This window comes from Thunnus albacares, chromosome 16, assembly GCF_914725855.1.
Source record: "Thunnus albacares chromosome 16, fThuAlb1.1, whole genome shotgun sequence".
Classification (NCBI taxonomy): domain Eukaryota; kingdom Metazoa; phylum Chordata; class Actinopteri; order Scombriformes; family Scombridae; genus Thunnus; species Thunnus albacares.
The window spans coordinates 10,083,643-10,105,169 of record NC_058121.1 but is presented as its reverse complement, the minus strand read 5'-3'; the positions used below and the strand labels follow the sequence as shown (position 1 = coordinate 10,105,169).

The 21,527-nt window shown below is 41.8% G+C and overlaps 1 protein-coding gene across 1 annotated transcript in view; it reads right to left on the bottom strand.

The window, feature by feature from the left end:
• Positions 1-21,527, bottom strand: part of lpgat1 (lysophosphatidylglycerol acyltransferase 1) — a 52,292-nt gene that overhangs the window by 16,284 nt on the left and 14,481 nt on the right. The window contains exons 3-6 of the mRNA XM_044329669.1: positions 16,948-17,066; positions 14,693-14,788; positions 10,609-10,888; positions 3,641-3,767 (exon numbers count right to left, since the gene is read on the bottom strand). Of these exons, the coding sequence (XP_044185604.1) occupies positions 3,641-3,767; positions 10,609-10,888; positions 14,693-14,788; positions 16,948-17,066 (622 nt within the window). The remainder of the gene's footprint in view (positions 1-3,640; positions 3,768-10,608; positions 10,889-14,692; positions 14,789-16,947; positions 17,067-21,527) is intronic.

Sequence of the window (21,527 nt, the reverse complement as noted above, 5' to 3'; positions counted from 1 at the left end):
AGAGAGAGAGAGAGGAGAGAGAGAGAGAGAGAGAGGAGAGAGAGAGAGAGAGGGAGAGAGAGAGAGAGAGGAGAGAGAGAGAGAGAGAGAGAGAGAGAGAGAGAGAGAGAGAGAGAGAGAGAGAGAGAGAGAGAGAGAGAGAGAGAGAGAGAGAGAGAGAGAGAGAGGTGGAAGGATTAAAAAAAAAAAAAAAAAAAAAAAAAGTGCAGAGCGCTCAACGTGGATCCATCTAGAATATTACTCAACTCTCAGCCGCCTGTTTTGAAGCCGAGGCTCAGGTATAGTCGTAATCTATATGGCGCCATAAAACGATAGCACAGGAAGACAGAAGCCTTTTATCAAGGTCAGTTCACATAGAAACAGTCAGGCTGAGAAAGTCGGATTTAGGGCCCTGACGCACAAAGACGACTGATCAAACGCAACTCATTGCCTCATATCTCCTATTAAAGTGCTGGAATTGCACACGCTGCGAAGTTGACATCTAGCTGACACTAGTAACTAGTCACAAGTCTGATTTATAATCCAAAAAAAGAAACCAATCTGACAAAGACAAAAAAAAATATGAATGTGTTAAAACCTTCTTGTTCTTCTTTGCACGTACTGTCAGCCAATGGTCCTCTGCTTTTAGGAGACAGAAAAAACATGTTGACGCCCAAACTAAGTGTAATCGCTGATTTGCTGAACAGCCAGTCAGCAAGCTCTACTGTACATTCAGCATGCTGAATCGACATTAAGGGTTAATGGCTGACACTCAGCTTGGTGTCGAGCTTCCTTTCGGCTGTACGTGAGGTCTGAGGATCCTCTTTTCTGCATGTTTCTTGATAACACAATCCATTCTGAAGGAATCATAGTAGTAAAACAACAATTTCAAGGGGATCTAGAGGCTCGACACTCTTTGAAACACACACTGAAACGGAGACGGCCCCTGTTCTGTCAGTAAATTCCCTCCATTCGAAGTAGAAACCCTGAGACACATCATTGGAAACTCAGGTGCCGTTCATCCAGGTCAGCACGGACATAACAACTATTACATAATCTCTGGCTGCTGTCATGACCGTCTCCACACGAACCACGATTCCCACCACATTCATAATGCAACATTTCATGCTGGAAGTGTTTTCCCTTCTGGTTCAGTCAGGATGGTTTTTTTTTTTTTTAGTTCGAAGGACTTGCACCACTGTTAGACTCTCCCTTTAAAATCTCTATTTTATTACATTATGAAAAGCGCAGAGTTTTCAGCACAAACTGGCTCTTTGTCAGGATTTTTTCTTGCTCAATTTACAAATGACCAAACTTACACACAGCTGAAAACCACCATCTAATACAACAAACTTGGCAGAATACTTGGCCGTATATTCTTGTGAAGAGACCCGTTTGTAAAATTCACAAATTTCCCCTGAGACATCAAAATCTCTGACCTTCCCTTGTCTGATGTAAACTACTTTTTGTCCTTTTTTGGTATTAAAAAAGTCAAACTTTCCAACAAAGGATGTAAACACAGAGACTACTGAAACAACTTGAAGCCTGATATTTACTTTCAAAAACACTTGGCTTACAACCAGTGGTCAAGCATCATTAACATCATCTCAATAAATTGTTGTTGTGAACTCTTAATTGGATTAATGAACTCTTTGCTCTCACCTGTGAGGGGATCACTGACTTTTGTGAGACTGTTTTGTTCATGAAGCTCAGCTATTAGAGTGCAGCGTAGTGTAAGAGCACTTTTTTTCCTTTTCAAGTAAGCCCCTCAAAAATCCTTGATAAATTTCTTTATGTGAAGGAATGCTATTGAGCAAAGGCTGCACTCACGATACAAACTGTCTTAAACTGACACAGCACAATTCTGTCGTAGGGCGTCACAATGGTCTAGCTATTTCTACTGTTTGCATTACCACTCCCCCACAGTGTTCCCCTGATTAATCCTCTTGTTGACACTTCACCTGTAGCATAGTGTAACTTCTTTATGTTCAGCGGCGTTGGTGCGGGAGGAACTGAGCGTGCAAACTTGTAACAGGAACGACTGTGCCTTTAGCTTGGTTGGGTGCCTCTCTGTCCATCCCCTGGCTGCAGAACTGCTGACCGCGCGAGGGAAGCTGATTGTGTCGACGGCTGATTAGGGAGTCCCGGAGGCGGGGTGGGACTAGTGCATCCTCTGCTCCTCTAATTACAGACTTAATGAGTCCTTAGCTTTAGCCCAAGTGGGCAGAGAACCCTCCAGAGAACGGCCGGCAACCCGAGGTTCATAAATCACCTTTTACTTCGCCCTATCCCACCCTGCGCGCACACACACACACACACACACACACGAGCTGCGTCAGGAGGTTGAACAGGGGTGCACAGGAACACTGAGGGTCAAGATGATTTCTACATGAGGACCACTGCTTGAGCCTGCATACATCCCCTCTGATGTAACCATATTTATCTTAAATGGAGCCCTACAGAAAATCAAATCCTGGCCCACCTTCATCATATCCTCAAGTGGATGGATTAGCAACAGAGGGGAATCTGGAGGGAAGATTATATATAAGGAAAAACATATGTATATAAGCATATGTATAAGCAGACCTGCAGCCAAGGCTAGCAAGCAAATACTCCATCCTACCCTTTAATTTCAATGTAACACATCTGTTTTTTATGATCAAACGCTTACGTCAACTCTGCCTGTGATCAACATGGAGGAAGAGAAGGTCGATGTGTCTTAGGTTTTGAGTATTGTCACATGTGAAGGCGCCTTGTAAAACCTTGATCTCAGGTGTGTTCTGCCCACTAGGTATAAAAGGTAGTTGGTGGATTTTTCTGCAGTAAACTTGTGTTATCAGTGGGTGGACTTAAAAAAGGTCCTCAAGTTCTCCCTCAGTACAAGTGAACACTGTGTGAGTGAGTCACATGAATAACACAGTCTCAAAGTCTCTGTGTGCCAAACCTAAAGTGATTTGTAATTCTATTATAAACCTGTGATGTGACCGCATGGTGATATGATTTTCTCTCATGAAAGAAATGCGTATTTTTCTCTGGTTTGTTAGAAAATAGATATAGAGATGAGTGACAGAAGTCTTAACTCAAGAATTATACAGTGTGTCAGCAACAATGATGGATTAACACAAAACCACTACTACTACTGCCCTTATGTCATGATGTAATGCGGCACATTTTCATACACTGCAGTTTCTTTGCATGTTGGCTGCATAGTACATTTGCATGAGAAAGTATAATGGTTCTGGTGTTCCCGCTCTTGTGAATGACAAATGACGGTTTTGAAAGCTAGCTTAGAACAAACCTTATGTGGAAAGTGAAACTTAAAGGGGACGTATCATGCACATTTTCAGGTCTATATTTATATTCTCTACTGGGGGATCTACTTGAAATAGAAACATCTCAAATACATCCATAAATGTCTGAGCCTGAATACCATCCGAAATATGAGTGGACAATGCAATCAACCCGTGGAAGAGCCTTAGCAACCAGTTTGGTAATAAAACCCTGGCTTTTGACTTGCAGGAAGCACTTTTACATATGTATGGAACCTTGACCATGTTTAACACAGACATTTGACATCATAAAAGTATATAAATAACATTGCTAAATTGCAAAAAGCATGACATGTCTTCTTTAAATGTAATGACCATGTCTTTATCCTTACCTGTAGTGTACATGTGTAACTGTGGGAGGCCTGTAGCCAAAGATCCAGGTCTGGATATCCATAGGCCTCGCTTCTGGGTAAGCTATGGTCACATCTATTACCCACTGCAGGCCTTTACGCTTGTTACCTGACACAGAAGAAACACAAAATACAAAAAAGTGAGTTTAGAGGACAAGAAGACTCATTTGAAAGGCATGGATAACCAAATTTCACCCGGTATTTTAGATATGCTCAAATGATCCACACAGTGATTGAAATCTTTTTTTACCCCTAGATCAGATCCTCGCCCCATCAGAGAGGCTGAACCCTGGTCCTCGCACTTAAGGACAGTATCTGTAACTACTAGGCATCCCAGGAGATTGTTACATCACAGCAGTGCGGCCAAATGATGGCTGGTCACCTGCCAAAGCGACTGGTTTACCAGCTGAAGTCCCAACTTGACAGAATTTGGCCGGCAGCAAAATTTATGAGTCACACTAACAGGAACGTTTCCAACTCAACAGCTAATCCTTCATATCATATCAATTTACCAATAAATGACCTAAATAATGATCAAATCCTTTGCTGCAAATTGTATTTTTTATGGACAATGAAAGCCAAGTGGAGCTTTAATCACCTCTCATTTATGTCAGAGCAAAAAAAAGAGAGAGGACATAAAGAAGGAAAGGTGGAAGAGAAGAGTACAACTGTGAAGAAAATAGTGTGACAGAAAGGCTGAGGATGACAGATGGGAGAGGGAATGCTGGACACATGATGAAATTTGGGAGTCGGCTGCGAGGGCGCACGTGTGCGAGTATTTCTGTGCATGACGAACGCGGGGTCAGCTCTGTGCTCACCTGCAAGCAGGCAAGCAGGAAGAAAATAAATGAAAAGAGCTGTATGATACGGATGATGAAGTTCAAACTTATTTTTTTTCCTCTATTAGACCTCCTGCCTGTTACTGAACTGACAGCTGCAGGACTGAATTGACTCAAATGTTACTCGACTGGTTTACTGTGGCTCTGAAAAGAATACGCAAAAAGCGACTTTATTGATGTCAGTGCTGAAGGAAACTTGTGAAAGCTGAGGGAAATCCAGAATAAAACATCTATGGACGACATATACTGGTGTGTTTTTCTGGGGAGCGAACTGTTTTGACACATACAATAAGTGATTCATCACCACAACACCGTTGGAAGGTATATTCATTCGCTTCTGGATGAAGCTACATGTTCCCCCCCCCTCGTTTCCAGTGTTTGAGCTAAGCTAGTCTGAACACGTCCCCAGACCTGTCTTTGTACTGGACACACACACAGGAAACTGATAACATCCTCTGACTGCAGATGACAGTAAACAAACACATCATCTAAAAAGCCAGGTTTCTTTTGAGCTGAATACTCAAAATGTAAATGAAACTTTTACCACAAGCGTATCAAATGCAAAGCAGAAAACACCGGCGGTCTCCGTCGGCATACACGAATCTAAAACGAGGTTGACGTTCAGCAGTGCGCCTTACATGACTGCTTGACTAATGTTAAGGCCATGTCTGCTATTGCTACTACTGCGCAACAAGCACTTCCCTTTCTCATCACAGTGGCCTCTTTATGCAAGATAAACATGCCATGCCTGTGTGACGTTACGTTATATGACTGATCGGCCATGTCACATTATACTGTCGACGGCAGTAAAATGGAGAATGCTGCTAAGTCATGATTTCAACCTTTGTACACACATAAAATATAGAGAAATGTGGGGCAGGGTGTGGTTCAGTTAGACAGAGATATGACTAAATTAGTGGAAAACAGGGAGACGGTTATGGTTCACAAACACTGTGATCCTTTGTTTTTAGATACATTATATTCATCCCAAGTGATTAAGAATTTCAAGCTCCAGTTTTTTTTACTGTTTAACAACATTGTTGATTAAATCTGATCTGTTACAAGTTCATATATTTCTAATATTGGGTGAGAGCCTCATTTAAAAACAAAACTATGAGATGTACTACCCATAATAGTGTTAGCAGCCTCGTTATCGATATAGATACAATTTCCCCAGTGAGTCCAAGTGGATAAACTTTAATTCAGAAGTCTGATTAATATTATAATGTTTAAGTCCCTGCTTATGGTAACGTGAACCTCAAACTTCCCGTCTATAAATAATAATGTCAAACATGAGATACAAGACCTTTAACCTCTGTTTACATAAGTTTGTTTCAGGACTCTAACAGTGGAAAAAGGGCGGCGGCGAATAAACAGCTGAGGCGCAAGCTGCTGGCTCATTTATACCAGTATTACAGTGACTTGATAGGCATCCTTGGTATTGAGGAGGAATAGCTAACACCACAGCTATCCCTGTGTGAGTAATTGGATCCAGATCTCAGTCCAAGTGTGCTGAAAGGCAGCCATCGTCTCCCATGAGTGGCCCGGCCAAAGGACGGGGCCCCGAGCCAAGGTATCGCTACCGGCCGATGCACTGTGACAAACAATAATGTAATAACAGCAGCAGAGGTCATTTAAAATGACATCAGAGAGGCCCTGTCCTTCTGTAAACAGTTAGAGGAAGGAAATACACCGGCAGGTATCTGGCTCTCCGTCAGGCCGCTCTGCAGGCCAAACACAACACTCGAAGCCCACACCTGTCCCTCCTACTGACTGAAGCTCGGCTCTGATTGGCCGCCGCAATGAAACACGTTTACCTTTAGGTCTTATGGAAACCTCAGTCCCACCTTAAGTGAGTCACAGCTGTGAACTTTGCTTACCTGCCAACTGTAAATACTGTTTTACAACACATAAACCGTATCAGTCTCAGCGGCACTCGCAGGGTATTCCTGCAGGCTGTGAACAATACCGGCGACCGGTGACCCTGTGTGCTTTGTATCTGCGTCAAGCGCGCGCATGCCTGTGTGTGTGTGTGTGTGTTTAGCCTGCGTGACATTGCATGGCTGATACACAGCGGAACACACATTTACATCAAATCCTATTTTCTCCAAGTGGCCCATTTGTCTCTGAGTGAGTCAGCAAGTTCTGGGCACCTCTGCAGAGCATCAGGGAGGGTCAGAGGGAGACAGAGCTGTGTCTTTGATCAGCCAGACACACAAAAACACACACATACACACACACACACATAGCGCACAGGATAGTGAGGGACATAGCGCTCTTCTGGGTATGTGTTTTTTTTTTTTGTTGTCCTAGGTTTTTAATGCCATTAGCTACATTCAAGTGGAAGGACGAGCCCTACTGCAGCAACCAGCTTCCCCTCCTCCTGAGCTGCTGGAACAGAGGGAAGGACACATGCAGATAAACACAGAACTGGGATACGAACAGGGAACTACAGTATACCAAGCAAGGAACAATATAACGCTCAATTAAACATGTATTGACATATCTAAAACCAAATATCAAAAAAAATCCCATCCCTGCCAGAGATTATTAACAGATGCTCTGCTGCCATCAGTGTTTGTTGACAGCAATGATAGTTTAGGAGCTAAATTAGCAAGAAAGCCAAAACATGCACATACAGCACATAAATGAGGCCGCATTTGTCTTTATGTTACTTCTCCTTTGGTTTGACAGACTGTCCTGCAGAGGAATAAACACACACTGTGTCCTGCTGTTAGTGCTGAGGCTGTAGGACACATAGCTGTGTTAGCAAACTCATGGATAGCTTAAGTCCCTGAGCCACATTTTCAATAATGCTGGTCCAAAGTCTCTCCAAATTACTATTACACAGCACACCCTTAAAATGGATTTTTGAAGCAAAGCCAAGGGAGACCACTGGGTAAACTGAGTGTGCGCGGGCGGTGGAGGGGGGACTCATTGCATTTGTGTGTTTATGGGCGTTTTAATGCTGCGCTTTTTGCTGAGGATGGTTCCAAAAAGCAGACTTACTGAGCTATCTGGAGTCTGCTGATTAAAACATATTTTCTACATTTGTCCACTCACTGGATTTAAAGGGGTCCCAGTTCTCCTGTCTTGGTTCCTGGTAGCATGAAAGCCTTATTGCTTTATACCTCGGCTCGTTATTGCCACTTGTTGATCATCGGAACAGACTGTGCATGAGACAAACAAAACTTTCCTGTTTTTCCTCAGGAGTAAGGGAGACCTTTCCTAGAAAACGGGAGAAATCGATCACCTTCACCGCGAACGACGACAACGTCATCATATCTGAATCTGGATATATGTAAAAACAATATGGACACAAACACAGAAACACACAAGAAACGTTCACCTCACTTGTTCTCCTGCTTTGTTGACGTTTGCTTCCTTCTTTTCTTTTTTAAATTGTTACAAATAAAAAGTGTACAAAAAAAAAAAAAAAGAAGAAAAGAAATTTCACTCTCAAAAGGTTAATTGCAGAGTTATCTTCCTGCTCGTTGGCTATATTTAGGGTTCGTCTCTTGACAGAAAAATTACTCTCCTGAAAATCACCGCTGGGGTATCAGGGACCTTGATGCAATTTCTGGCACCTCTGTACATGCCAGCCCTTTCCTCTCCTGGCAATCTTTACCACCAGTCGCCTTTCATTTAAAGCAGGACTCCCAGAGGACAGCCTGACACCGGGATGATGATTTAATGCTCTGACGTTTGAAGCGTGATCCATACCTGGCCTTTTGCCGACATAAGACCCTATACGATCAAGAACTACAGTACACCCCGCGGCGGGGAGAGTTCACAGAGAGACTGAAGTAATCCTGCAACACTTCCCTAGAAATAACTTCTGCTTTCTCAGATCTGGAAACCTCAGCAAGAAAAATGTCCTGCAACTTCAAAGAACACCTCATAATCTAATTCCAGCTCTGTTTGTGTTTAGTAAATCTAATCACACATTGATTACATCAATAAAACATTCAAAATCTGATCAATCTGAAATAATCACGTCTCTTTTCCTGATTCCTGTTCATATGGAGAAGTTTTCATCTGACAGCAGTGAAATATGCAAAAGAAGCAGCAGCTGGTCTTCTGAAGCTCTCTCTGGACTGACCTCAGGCCTCATTTACATACTTACTCTTTGACCTGATTCTCAATTTCAGGGTGAGAATTTGTATTTTTGAAAATGATGGAACTTATTTATAGCCTTTAAGAAGCTGGATAAACATAAGCTGTTGCTGTATTTAGCTTAATGCAGCAGCACCTGTTTGGCCTTTTTGGCTGGATGGGCCACGGACCAGCGCTGACCGTGGGCGCATGAGTGAGTGAGTGAGTGAGTGAGTGCAAAGTTAAAGCATTGATCGACTGGGTGAGTGTTGGAGTTTCCTCATTGGCCGTTGCTCTTTCAAAATGAATCGGCGTGAGATGATGGAAGTGGAGGACAGCAGCGCAACGCAGTGTGACTGTGTTTCCTGCTCCGGTGTTAAATACAGTGAAGTCAACTAAACTCTTGTTTAAATAGACGCATACCAGCGTCTCTACCGTCCAGTATGATCGTCTCTGTGACTGACAGCGCTGTCAAGCAGCCGGCGGGAGAGGCGCTCCGCGGTGCGTTTGGATTTTATAACTGAACTAATAGCAGGATGCAAGCTTTTTATTTCACGTTTTCACATCACAAACGATGAACAACAGCATTAAAACACGAGTCTTGCAAGCAAAAAAACGAGACTCATGTAGCTGTTAAATCAGTTTAGTGTGGAGCGGCTGCTCTACAGGTGCGCTTGATTTGACTGTAACTGCGGTAACTTGGTGGACATAAGCCTCCTGAATTTGCATCCAAAATGCAATTTCCCCCGCAGGCTTCATGATCATCGACTGGGTAAGAGGCAGAAAAAAAGGTGGAAAGAGGCACGAGTGAGAGCGCACAGTTCAAACATCCCCAATAACCATCACTCTGATAAAAACACTCAATACGGAGTGAAAAAGCAGAGACATCCACAGATAGAAACAGATGAAACAGCTGGGGGAGTTAACAGATAATTAGAATAGTTATAATTAGAGTTAAAATAAGTTCTCTTTCAAACCAAACATCCTAAGATATGAGTGGAAAGTATTGTTCTTGAAACTGCATTTACAACCTGATTTTTTTTGTGTGTGTGACTCAAACGTAGCTTATCTGTGTCATGTGACATGCTACAGTACGCTTTAACAGAAACATTACTGGGTCCATTACAGAAAAATGCAGATTAACATTCAATACCCAGGAATTCACATTATAGACACAATAACTGAATATCCCTGTAACAAACACTGACCATAGACATCTTACACGCCTGGTGCAGCTGACCTCCACACCCCATCTTTATTCTTTTGGAAATAGTTAAGTTTGTTAATTTGAAATAAAACTTGGCTTGTCTCTCCTCTTTCTCCACCCCTGTTGTCACACTGTTGTAAGTAAGACCAGAACTTGGCCTGGATAAGAAGAAACAGGGGGTTTCCCTTGTGGTGTTAGAGTAGATGCAAAGTATAAGAAAAGTTTGTAGCAACAGAGAGGATGAAGTCTCACAATCTATCAACTCCTTCATTTATTATGCGACATTCAATTAAAAAAAAAAAAAAAAAAAAATCACAATGCAGAGTCACGGTCCTTAAAATAAGAAAAGCTGGAGGCGACAGAACATTAAACCAATCCTAACTGTGCATTTCTATAAAGATGAACATCACCTCTTCAGAGAAATGAAAAGAAAATTGCAAAAACGCAAAACAAACATTTCATCCTAAATAAAATCCCAAAGTTGTGTAGCAGCTGTCTTCAGAAAATGGCACACACAAACACGCCATCAGATTGTGCAGTGTGACGAGCTCTTAACTTCCACCGTGTATAAAACCGCCTTCACAAACACAGACATGTGTAAATTAATAATAACTTTAATTACTCCCCCACAGTCTCCAACTGCTTTTAACCCACATTCTCTCTTAGATACCGTGATATATACGCTTACTGTCTAATATTCAAAATACTACTGTTAATTTTAGCTCATACCACCCTGATCTGAGAAGGACGAGCTTTATAGATCCAAAATAAATAAATAAATGTTTTGTATGTGTGTGTGTTCTAGTTACCCGTCTGGTTAGGGGTCCCACTCTCGCTGCCCACGCTGCCGTTCTCCTGCTGGGCTGACAGGGTTTTCAGGATGACGTGGGTGGCCCCGAGACGAGGCAACGTGACGTGGGTCAGGTGGGGGAGGGAATTCTTCTTGGCAAACGTTTGGCTGGTTTCCCTCCGCTTGCGCAGGAAGCCGCCCTCAGGGAACAGCACTATCCACTTCCTGTCACGGCTGTGGTAGTATTTGTCTAGGTGATCTTTTAGGTAGAACAGCTGCTTGTCCCGGTGAGCTTTACCCTGAGAGAACAACAGGAAAACAAACATTGAGAAAAATGTAAACATATATGGTGTTTTTAGACAAGTTTCCAGTCTAGTTTCGACAAACTATCTCTAATATTTGGTGCACGAAGAAAACAAAACAGACTAAACGCTGAATTCGTTAACTTGACACGATGGGTCGTTTTGTCCGCATACAAACAACCAAACAGACGAATGAAAAACAAGCACAAACACAGATCAGAAGTTAGTAGCGGTAACACTGTGGAGCACTCAGAGCAGCATTGATGGCACGACTAAAATGGATGCAAAGCATGATGGCCTTGACAACATTAAGAGCATTAGCAGTGACGGGACGAGGAGGAGCGCCATTGATTTTTTAGTTAGGTCTGGTCAAAAGCCATTTTAAATGCATTAGCATAGCCTGGCTGTGTGTCATGTGTCCTCACGTGTGTGTTCATCTATACAGCTGTATGCATTAAACCTATTTCACACACTACGATTGTGGCTAAAATGATCTAATTGCCCCCCTCAAAAAAATAAATAAATCAGTGTAGAATAAAACTTAGCTGCAGCTACAAAGTCTATGTTTAGGAGACTCGACACATCAAAATCCTATACGTGACCTTGAGACGGTTGCCGTGGTTTTGCTGCAGCCACAAGAGCCACGTGACCTGTAGAGCGTGTACTCCATAATGTTGCAGCCAGAGTCAGACTGTCTATGTAGCGGGGAGAGAGAGAGGACTTGTCCTCAGAGGAAAATCCTCTAACATATCGTAGTGGCTTGAATATAAGACGACGTTTTATTCTAATAAATAACATTTTGAAAAAGTGGGGTGGTCTTATATTTGAGGACTGGACGATTACGTGTTCACGAGATCGGAGATTCTTTTTTCAATGAGAGAGTACCGCTGTTACACCGGCTCCTACAGAGCGTGTTGCATTATGGGTTGTTTGTAGCCTTGCTGGCGAGTGTCTTTTAGTCTGTTTACTTTAGTCTGTCTAAGTTAAGAGTTTCTGCTTGTGTAACATGCCACAGAGGAAATTAATTAATGACGAATGAAAGCGAGTTCAAACGTTCTTCCGACGTCTTTACAGCAGAAACGGATTGCGGACCGATCTTTCAAACGACCGAGATTACCGCTATCACAGATGATAAGGAGCTCAAATAAACAGTCTGAGGAACGGTACAAGCCGGAGTAAATAGTTTCAACTCTTCCAACAGCCTGACAAGACAGTGTGTGACGAGCTACACAGATGTGCGATTTACATTCTGCTTTAATGGTATTATTTCACTTTTACAAGAGAAAAGGCTTCAAGGATGAGGTTCTTCTCCTTGGATTAACTATTTATTTTTAAATCTTGGTCCTATAATTTCTTCTCACAAGAACTTGTGTTTTTCACGTGTTGACCGTAAAATTCAATTTGACTCCTATATGGCTTTAGCTGTTGTAGAAACAAGGCCCCATTCATATGTGTGTGTAATTTGACACTTTTAGATATCAGACGTGTAAAATTGCACATTCATATATGCACTTCCTATAACTTGGCAGCTGGATTGCCAGCAGGAAACCATGCCGACAGTTGCTGGTAACTGTGATGTGCGTTATTTGAGTGTATTTAGAATATGTGCTGCAACGTTTGATGGCTTTACATTTTGAGGTATGCGTGGAATTTGAAGGTTTTCCTCAGTTTTAGAGATTGAGAACACCCACACTACCGAGCAATAAGGTTAAATTGGAGCTCTACAGCACAAGTAAATGTGCTACTGCCGTCAAAAGTGTGCCGTGTTGTGCTGTGCATAATGATGCCGGAGACACGTCTGCCGGGCTGAGTGAACAGCAGATGCTTGGGAGGCTGGGGCAGATGCTTGCTGCGCTGTGTGGATGTGTGAGGTATTCTGGGGAAGGATGTCAAGAATGCGCGCACAAGAATGCCAGAGGGGATCACGGAAAGGACCGAGCATGCTCAGGCCCTCCGCTGCAGTCAGGGTGCTTCACCCTCGGCACGGCGCCTGATGTGAAATTCCATGGCGAAGGATTTCCATGACCCCGAAAAAAAAATTAATTCCCTCTTGGTGTTTCTGCGGCTCGAAAAGTGAAAGAGGAATGTGTGGGCTTAATTAATTTTTCTCAAACGCAAATGTGGACAAACACACACGTTAGTGCCAGCGAGTCTCATTTACCCTTACAGAGAAAATAAGACAACATCTAAGACGGTGTTTCTAATATTTTGCCCTCCTCATGCATGTTAATGGAGTGGACAAAATATTAGAAACAGTACACCACCACCACCCACTACAAACTCAATAATGAACGTAAAGTAGAATTATCATCTTTCTGACAACGTCAACAAAAACTGAAAATGTATAATCTTTGTGAATGTAGAATTCATGGCAGAGCTGTTGTATTGGATTGTATTAGATTGCACAGGTGTTCCTGATAAAGTGGCCGACGAGTGTAGATGCCATTACTGTCTTGGAGAGGACCCAAACAAATTTATAACACTTGAAATCAATCTACTTAATTTGCCAATAATCGACCTCTGAAACTCGCATTATATTCCAGGAATTCCCTGACCAGTAGGTGCCCTGTCAGAGCAGGCTGCTCTGTTCCAGCTGCCCTCGCAACAAAAAGGGTCAGTCTGACCCAGCGGGGCCGAGCAGCAGCCCTCCCACACTACTGTCCGCTGCCGTTATCTTTCTCAGAGGACGCCATGGCCGTAGGAAGCCTGCTCGCGTATCTGCTGTCCAGCTGGGACGAGCAGATGGGTAGCCGCTCCACGTTTGCGGAACGTGGTAAAAAAAAGAGGCCAGTTGTAGCCGGGAGGTTGAAAGAGTTGGGTTAGGGCCTTGAGGTGTATGGTTTTAATCCTCAGACATTCTGGGAAAAACACAATGTTGACAAGTGAGGAAAAAAAAAAAAAAAAAGGTCTTTCGTCTCTCGGCTACGACTCTTGATGTGGCTTTGAGGCTAATTTACCAACTGAACAACGTGCTGGGCGGCTCCGTGTCTATGAATGTGTGTGGTGTTAAGACTGTGAAGCAAAGCGTGTTAATGTTCAACCTCTGACGAGTAAATAAAAGGTGTGATAATAAAAATATTAAAACACTATAACGTTACATCTTTGAGCGGGAATTAAAGGAGACATTATGTTCCAAACTTAAAATGCTCTCTGCAAGTCAAAATCCAGGGCTTCAACTGCTCTGAACGCTTTGTTTACAATGTTCCCTCTACTTCCTCCTCGTCAGTTCTGTAGCCTTTGTTGTTCCGTGTGTCGAATATTTTGGATCAGGCTTGAACATGTATCGATGAATTTGAGAATTTTTCATTTTGAGTAAAGAACAAGAAGTGAAATCCTACATCTACTATTCCTTTACATAGCCTCTGAAACCGCTGGCCAATCAAAACAGAGTTGGCTCATACGGCGGTGGGGTCTTCTGCTCGATACCACCGGGCACGGCTGCGTTGCGGTTTTGTTCCGTCCTCTACAGGGCGTCATACCCGACCGGGAGTGTTTGAGAAGCGTTTTGACTGCCCGATTTTGTTGATTTGGTCTCTTGTGCTTCCACCATGGCTAATTACGCTACGTAGTTAAATGGTTTATTTTTTTGTCAGTTTTAATTGTGTTTATTCTTGATATAAGATTATTTTCTTTTTGAAAATTGACCGGATGCTCTATGCTGTTCCTGTGTCTGACTTCCTGCCCGGCTTGGTCTGCTCTGTGCAGCTTGATACGGCTTCTGTCAAAAATACACTAGATGCATATTTTTAGCGGAGCAGAGTGTGCATGATATGTCCGTTTTAACAACTGTGGGTCTCTTACTTGTCTGATGAAGAAGTCCCCGTGGATCAGGGACACTAGGCCAAAGTTGGTATACTTGAACACATGGTCCATCAACCACATCATTTTTCGTACCACCTGAAAAAGAGAGGAGAAACAAAATAAACAACTGTAACAAACCCGGCATAAACTAATTCAATCCTTAATTTTTCTATGATCAATAGCACACACGACTTTGGAGGCGTCGACACCCCATTCAGCCCCCACTCAGCACTTCCACCTTTATGACCTGCAGCGATGCAGCTTTGGCTTACTGTCCTTTCAGTGCTAAGAGGATAAACTGGGCCAGGGATGCAGTTGTTGAGGCAGATCATGTCATCATGTTTGTGCAGTGCAGCTCGGCAGCTCCGTTACTGTGCCAGCCACAGCCAAAAAGAAAAAAAAAAGGAAAAAAAAAAAAAAAGATAAGAAAAGAAAGCTTTATTGTCATTGTACTGTACTGCAAGACAACAATGCAACAAAATTACCAAAAAAATGAAAAAATTACGAAAAAAACAACAAATATATACACAACACAACTGCCCCCGCTGTCTGAAAAATTCACAGCTGATCTCCAGGATATTTTGTACAAGGTTGCGATTCCTTGATTGTAAAATGACTTTCAGGCTTGACGGCTAATGAGACTTTTCTTCTCTGATATTCTATTTCCAAACTCTCTTGAGCTGCTGACAATATTTTTCTAGAAGTAGAGTCTACTTCTCTGTGTGTGACCAGTGAACATCTGATTTATAACAAAGTGTAGTGCCCTCATGTCAACTTGTGACATCTGATCCACACTGATAAGAAAACCCAAACTGTCAGTCAGTACAGCTATAAAGTGACGCTACAGTCTAGAGTTGAACACTTATCCTCTGCAGCACTTCTGTTCCATTTAATTGTCAAATCTTTTTCTCTCCGTTATGTTCTTACATCCACACTGAGTAAATGTTTTTAATCCCCAAAGAACTTTCTGAAAGGCCCTTGAGAGTAGTCAGTGTCACATGGTAGTGAGGAGGGAAAAACAATGACAGACGGTCAGATACAGTTAAAATATTAAAAATCCTACTTTCTGTCTGTAATTGCTTATTTTCTATGTCATCATAGCCAATTACACAACACAGCTGTTGTTGTTGATCTGTATTTAGGTTTGATGTTTTCAGACAGTATGTACGTAGGTGCACATGACACACTGCAGCTTAACATAGATAGCAGACCTGCCTTTTTCTATGAAGATGTGTTGAGTACTGAAACAGTAAAGGTGTGTGTGTGTGTGTGTGTGTGTGTGTGTCTGTGTGCATGCACTGATGTTTTGACATGTTTTGCTTCCTTATCTGTTGGCGATGATCAGTATCAAAGAATGTAACGCTCCTCCCGCTTGAAACTTTGCACATCTGTTGTTGGCTGAGAAACTCACTCACCCACAAACTGTAAAGTTTCAACACAGCATGACGTAGCACTAACATTACACTGCAGTCTGTCTCTAGAGTTTCGACTTGAAATAAAAAGATAATCATCACTATACAATAGTGACGGGACAAACACAGACCATAACTTGATCACTAACAGTGTCAGACAGTTCAAAAAGAACTTTTTCTTTATTTGAATAGCATTCCTTGCTTTTGTAAACACTTTTTTTTCAGTCATTTGGATAAACAAACTGTCAACTGAGACATTAGCTAACCTTTGACAAACATCTTTAAACACACATACTTATCAAAGGAGCCCCGTGGCGCCTTCTTGTAAACAAACTCTGTTTACATTGAGTGTTACTCACAAAACTCAGCGTCCTTCCACAAAACATGTCTGCAAATCTGATTTTGAAGTATCCTGCATTGTTTACATCCTTGTTTACCAGCTTATAGTCTTCTTCCCTGCCTTTCCCTGCATAATTGGGCGCATGACAACCACCCGCAGATCATCACGAATGCATGAAATCATTGTCAGAACTGTTCAGAGCGTCACCTGTGTGCACGTGCAAGAGGCAAAAAAAAAAAAAAAACGGGGACCCGCTCATTAAAAAAAAAACTGTACCTTTTACAGGCTGTGACAGGTTTTTAGAGCTCTGTGTAATTCTGCAGGAGCTCCTTATTTGCAGATATCCAGACATGCTCAGACAGCAACCGTTTCAGCAAAAACACAGGTCGAGCGTCCTGCTGATTCAAACCGCTGATGTCATCCCGTTCAACCTTAACATCGTTATATTCTTGGATTTCCTAAAATGGGATACAATGAGGTAACACATTTGTCTTTCTTCTTACCGTGCCCTTGTCTTGCAGGCACATCATGAGGGTACACACATCTCCTGTGGACTGATGGTTGACGATGACCATGGCCTCTTCTTCAGAGATGGGCCGCACGTCATCACCCCACTCCGTTACTGCAGAGCAGAAAGAGACATAAATCTTTTAGAAAAGCAGGCAAACAGAAAGCTCTCAGAGCGTGCGTAGCTATGGATCCCCTTTAAAATAGACACTGACCGTAGAGCTGCAGCTAACGATTATTAATTAAACAGCAGGTTATGTTTTTATTCATTGTTAGGTCCATAAAATATCAGAAAATAGTAAAAACGTTTATCCTAGAGTCCAAGTTGATGTCTTAAAATGTCTTTTTTTGGTCAAACCAACAGTCCAAAACACAAAAATATGATATTAAAATGATATTAAAATAGTTATTAAGCAGGAAAACCTCAAATAGGATTAATTGGCTGTTGATCAAGTATTTTATTATTTGATTAATTATTGCAGCTCTGCATGACATGAACATCTGCCAGATGTTTCTCATTCAAATAAGTGCGGCAGTTTCTAGGAAACAAGCAAAGTTCAAAAACCCCTATCTTACAATGTTTTGAAATCATTTTGAAATCCCTGATGTGCATTTGGAGTCGGAACAGGCACTAATTACTTGTTCATTGTCTAACTTTCCATTAGAGTTCACCGACAGCTGTTAACCAGGTTTTTAAAGTTATCCTAACAAACAAACAAACAGTACTGAAAATGTAACCTTCTTAAGGAAGGCGACAGGTTTGCTGGGAGTCATGGGAAAGTCAGATAGGTGTGGTTCATGGCATCAACACAATTAGGAAGGATTGAAGTAATCCTTCTCTGAAATACACACGTAACTCAAGTTTGTCTTTCTCCAGAGTGACTGTTAGATCCTTTAAAACCGACAGTCTGTCCCCTGTTGTCTCTTGTTCCTGAATCCACAAGTATTGTGACACTAAATCTCTGACTACACACGTCTGATCTGCGCAAGCTCTCTGCCTGGATCTCAGGTCAAAAGCGGTCTGACCGTCTCCTGAGCTGATTTTGAATGATCACATCATGTCAAAGGGAACATTTGGATTTGATGTATTTCGTCTGCATTGGATTAGTCATCATCAAGCGAGCTTATTAACCGATGTGGAAATAGAAGGAAGAAATGTTGACGGTGCGGTTTGAAATGAGAAAGGAGAAGCACGTTTCTGGTATCACTAAAACTTTCACTATTAACCACACTGAGAGGAACAGAGGTCACAGTCTGATAGAAAAAAGGGACGGCATGTAATGTAATGAAACACTACCCAGACTTTCAAATCCTTATTTGATCATCTGAAATTTCTTCTGTATGTTGAAATTATAAAGTGACATTTGGTGTTAAAGGTGTAACAACAACTCATCAGAATAACAAAGATGTAGTTACTGCGTATTACTACTTAGTGCACGTTGCCCATTTCTGAGTCACACAATAACATTTTCCCCTACAAGAACTAAATGTCCCTGACTGAAATATCGTAAAAGGGTAAAAAAATATTAGCAGGAAAGTCCTTTGAAATAACTGGAAGATTTCTACTTGGCATCTGAAGCTGCACTTGTGCACGCATTTCTTTTTTTAGGTGGCATTAATTTATTTTTAGTAAAGAGCACTGCAGGTGCCTCACAAAGATTACAGTCTACATATCCTCAGTTCAAAGACGTAATCATTGGGCTTTGTGTCACCACGCAAATTTATTATTGGACTTGTTGGTACGAGAGCTGCCTGACTGTAAAACATCTTTGGTTTTAGATAAGCGGCGGGTTAGGTCTACGTCGTGCTCGGACAGGAGATCCAGCTTATTTGCATGTCTGTAATCCATAAATAATGCTTCCCTCTTCGGTGAAACCACATAAGGCATCCATGCAAGGCTGAGAACAGAACCGGGGCTTTGTTCACTGTCAACATGATAAAAATAATACAACGCAAAATATAGCTGCGAGCTGCAGTTCTTTGGGCCAAGTGCAGGCACATCAAGCAAGGTACGCTGCACACAGGTACATCGAGGTCTTATCTACCCACAGAATAATTCTGATCATGATCCGCCAAAATGTTGGGGAGATACTACTCCGTATTTGTGTCTTTAGAGCCAGCATCATTCACATGTCACAATTAGTTTGGATTATTAAAGTCTACTTGAATTAGAGATGCACACACCTGTATCCTGCGCCCCATGCTGAGGCATGAATGATTGATTGATGAATGATTAAAGTGACTGCTTTAACTTTTTAGATCGACTAAGTGTAAACTGAAATGAGATTAGTGAAATCTGACTGTTCGAACCGCTGCGTAAGAGGATTCAAGACGCGTCCTAGCCAGATGTAGAAAAAGGTGTAAATACATCCGTCTCTTAAAGACACGTACGTAATCTTTACAACTTGACGAGCTGTTGAAGCCTTTATCTGATCCTGGATTAGTGGATCACTGAATGATGTCTATGGGTGAGAGAGCCCTGGTCTTGAGGGACTGACATGAATGAGGGCCTGTAAAGACCAGCAAAACTCTTGTCATGCTCTTAGTCTATAAATGCAATTCATCTGTGCGTGAGACAGAGACAAGATGTGAATACAACACTGTCTTATCATAACGTTATAAAATGATATGTTGAACTTGTTATCAAACAGTTGCTTCTTTACATATCCAGCAGTTATGGAGCAACAACACCAATCATATGGAATTGTGTTTCTGTCCATTCTGATGAATGTAAGTCCAATAATCACTCTCTTTTAGCTCTGTTTTTGGTCTCTATGAACTCCTGAGGGAAATATCTGACTCTTTAGCTGCTATATGCTCCCACTATGTTCACCAGTTAGTCACTAACTGTGTCTGTTTGCTGTTTGGTGCTGAAAAGATAGTGTACAGTCACTTTTTAGAGCTTTCTGTCTAAAGCAGCTGCCTGCTGTCACTGAAAACAACACTATGAGAGCACTGAGAGTGAACCAAAACAGTAAAGTTGCAGCCGGACAGCTAAACAATAGCTGAAACTCTCTATAAAGCTCTGTAAAGCTGTGAGGAGCTGTAGAGTCGGGTGATAATTCTCTGTAGGTTCATCACTACGAGTGACAACGCCTCTGACATTACATTTATTACATTGTTAACATAAAAAAAGAAATTTATTATGGCTGCTTTAAACTGTAATTGCTGCAACTGAACTGTGGAAGTTCTTCTGGTGTATTAGACAGTTAAGAGCAATCCTCCGGGTTACAGTGGGGCTTAAATTTGCCCTAAAAAAACCAAGACAAAACTGTGATCTGGCCAAAGGAGGCACATGTATGTGACTAAGTGTAATATATGTTCCTATCTTGTAAGATCTGGCTCATCATCAAGGCTGTAAAAGATATATTTCAATGTCCCCGTCCTGCAGTTCAACAGAAAATAAAATCATACATATTGCATAGTTAAAGAAAAAACATCAACATCTTAACAGCACATGGCTTCCACACACATACAGAGTTTGCCTGTACACATAAACATCTCCTGACAACGGCGACATACTTCACAACCCTCATGGCCAACATCTACATTATGTTAGTGTATAGAAGCTCAATGGACATAAACAGGAAGGAGCGTTTATAACAGTTCAGCCTGCTCTCGGGAGCCTTGAATCTTCTACCAGAAGGTAACAGCTGGAACTCTGGGTGGAGAACGTGAGTTGGATCAGACACTATTTTCTGCGCCTGTCTGATAACAGACGGCTCATAAAGTGTTTGGAGGGACGAGCAAATGTAAAAAAAAAAAACAACATAAAAACTGCAGCACAGGACGGGAGCACGGGTCGCAACAGTGCCACGCCACCAGAATATAGCATTATTCTCCAAAATGAATAGGATTCTTCCATGTGGTGAATCACTGGACCCTATATACTAGTGTTTATAGTTTGTAGTGAAAGTGTTCCTTCTTGACAAAACAAATGCTTTCAACATGACAATGACCAGTATCTCTATCAGCACCTACTAGGGATTTGCAGAGAGCCCAGTATTTGCATTTGTATCTGTATTTGTTGAGGCAGCGAAATTATTTGTATTTGTATTCGAATAAAAGTGGAAAGAGGCTTAAAAATCCTGTTTCTGTATTTATTACGCTTTTAATTTTAGAAAATTAAAGTGTTACAATAAGTGTTCATGAATAAACTACCTTACGAAGGAGATCACTACACCAGGTCTTGAACTGGAGTCTCCCAGATCATAGACAACTGCACAGACTACTGAGCTAAAACTTTACTCATTATAGACAGACCTCTACCTATGTATACACCCATAACACAAACCAGCACACCATGTAACATGTAGTGGAACTTCAAAGGTGATTCTTTCTTTGCACTTTTCATTTATTGCCTATTTTTTACAACCTAACTTTGTGGAAAGGAGAAGAGGAACAACAGGTTGTGGAGAGTCCTTTGGGACTTACCCCTGATGGATGTAACAGTGAAGCAGAGGAGAGAGACTGAGATACTGATGTATCCAACCTGAAAACTGCTATTTGACATGTTTTTTTTTTCTTCCCAAAAACAAATAATTTTTAAAATATTTGTATGAAACAAATATTCATA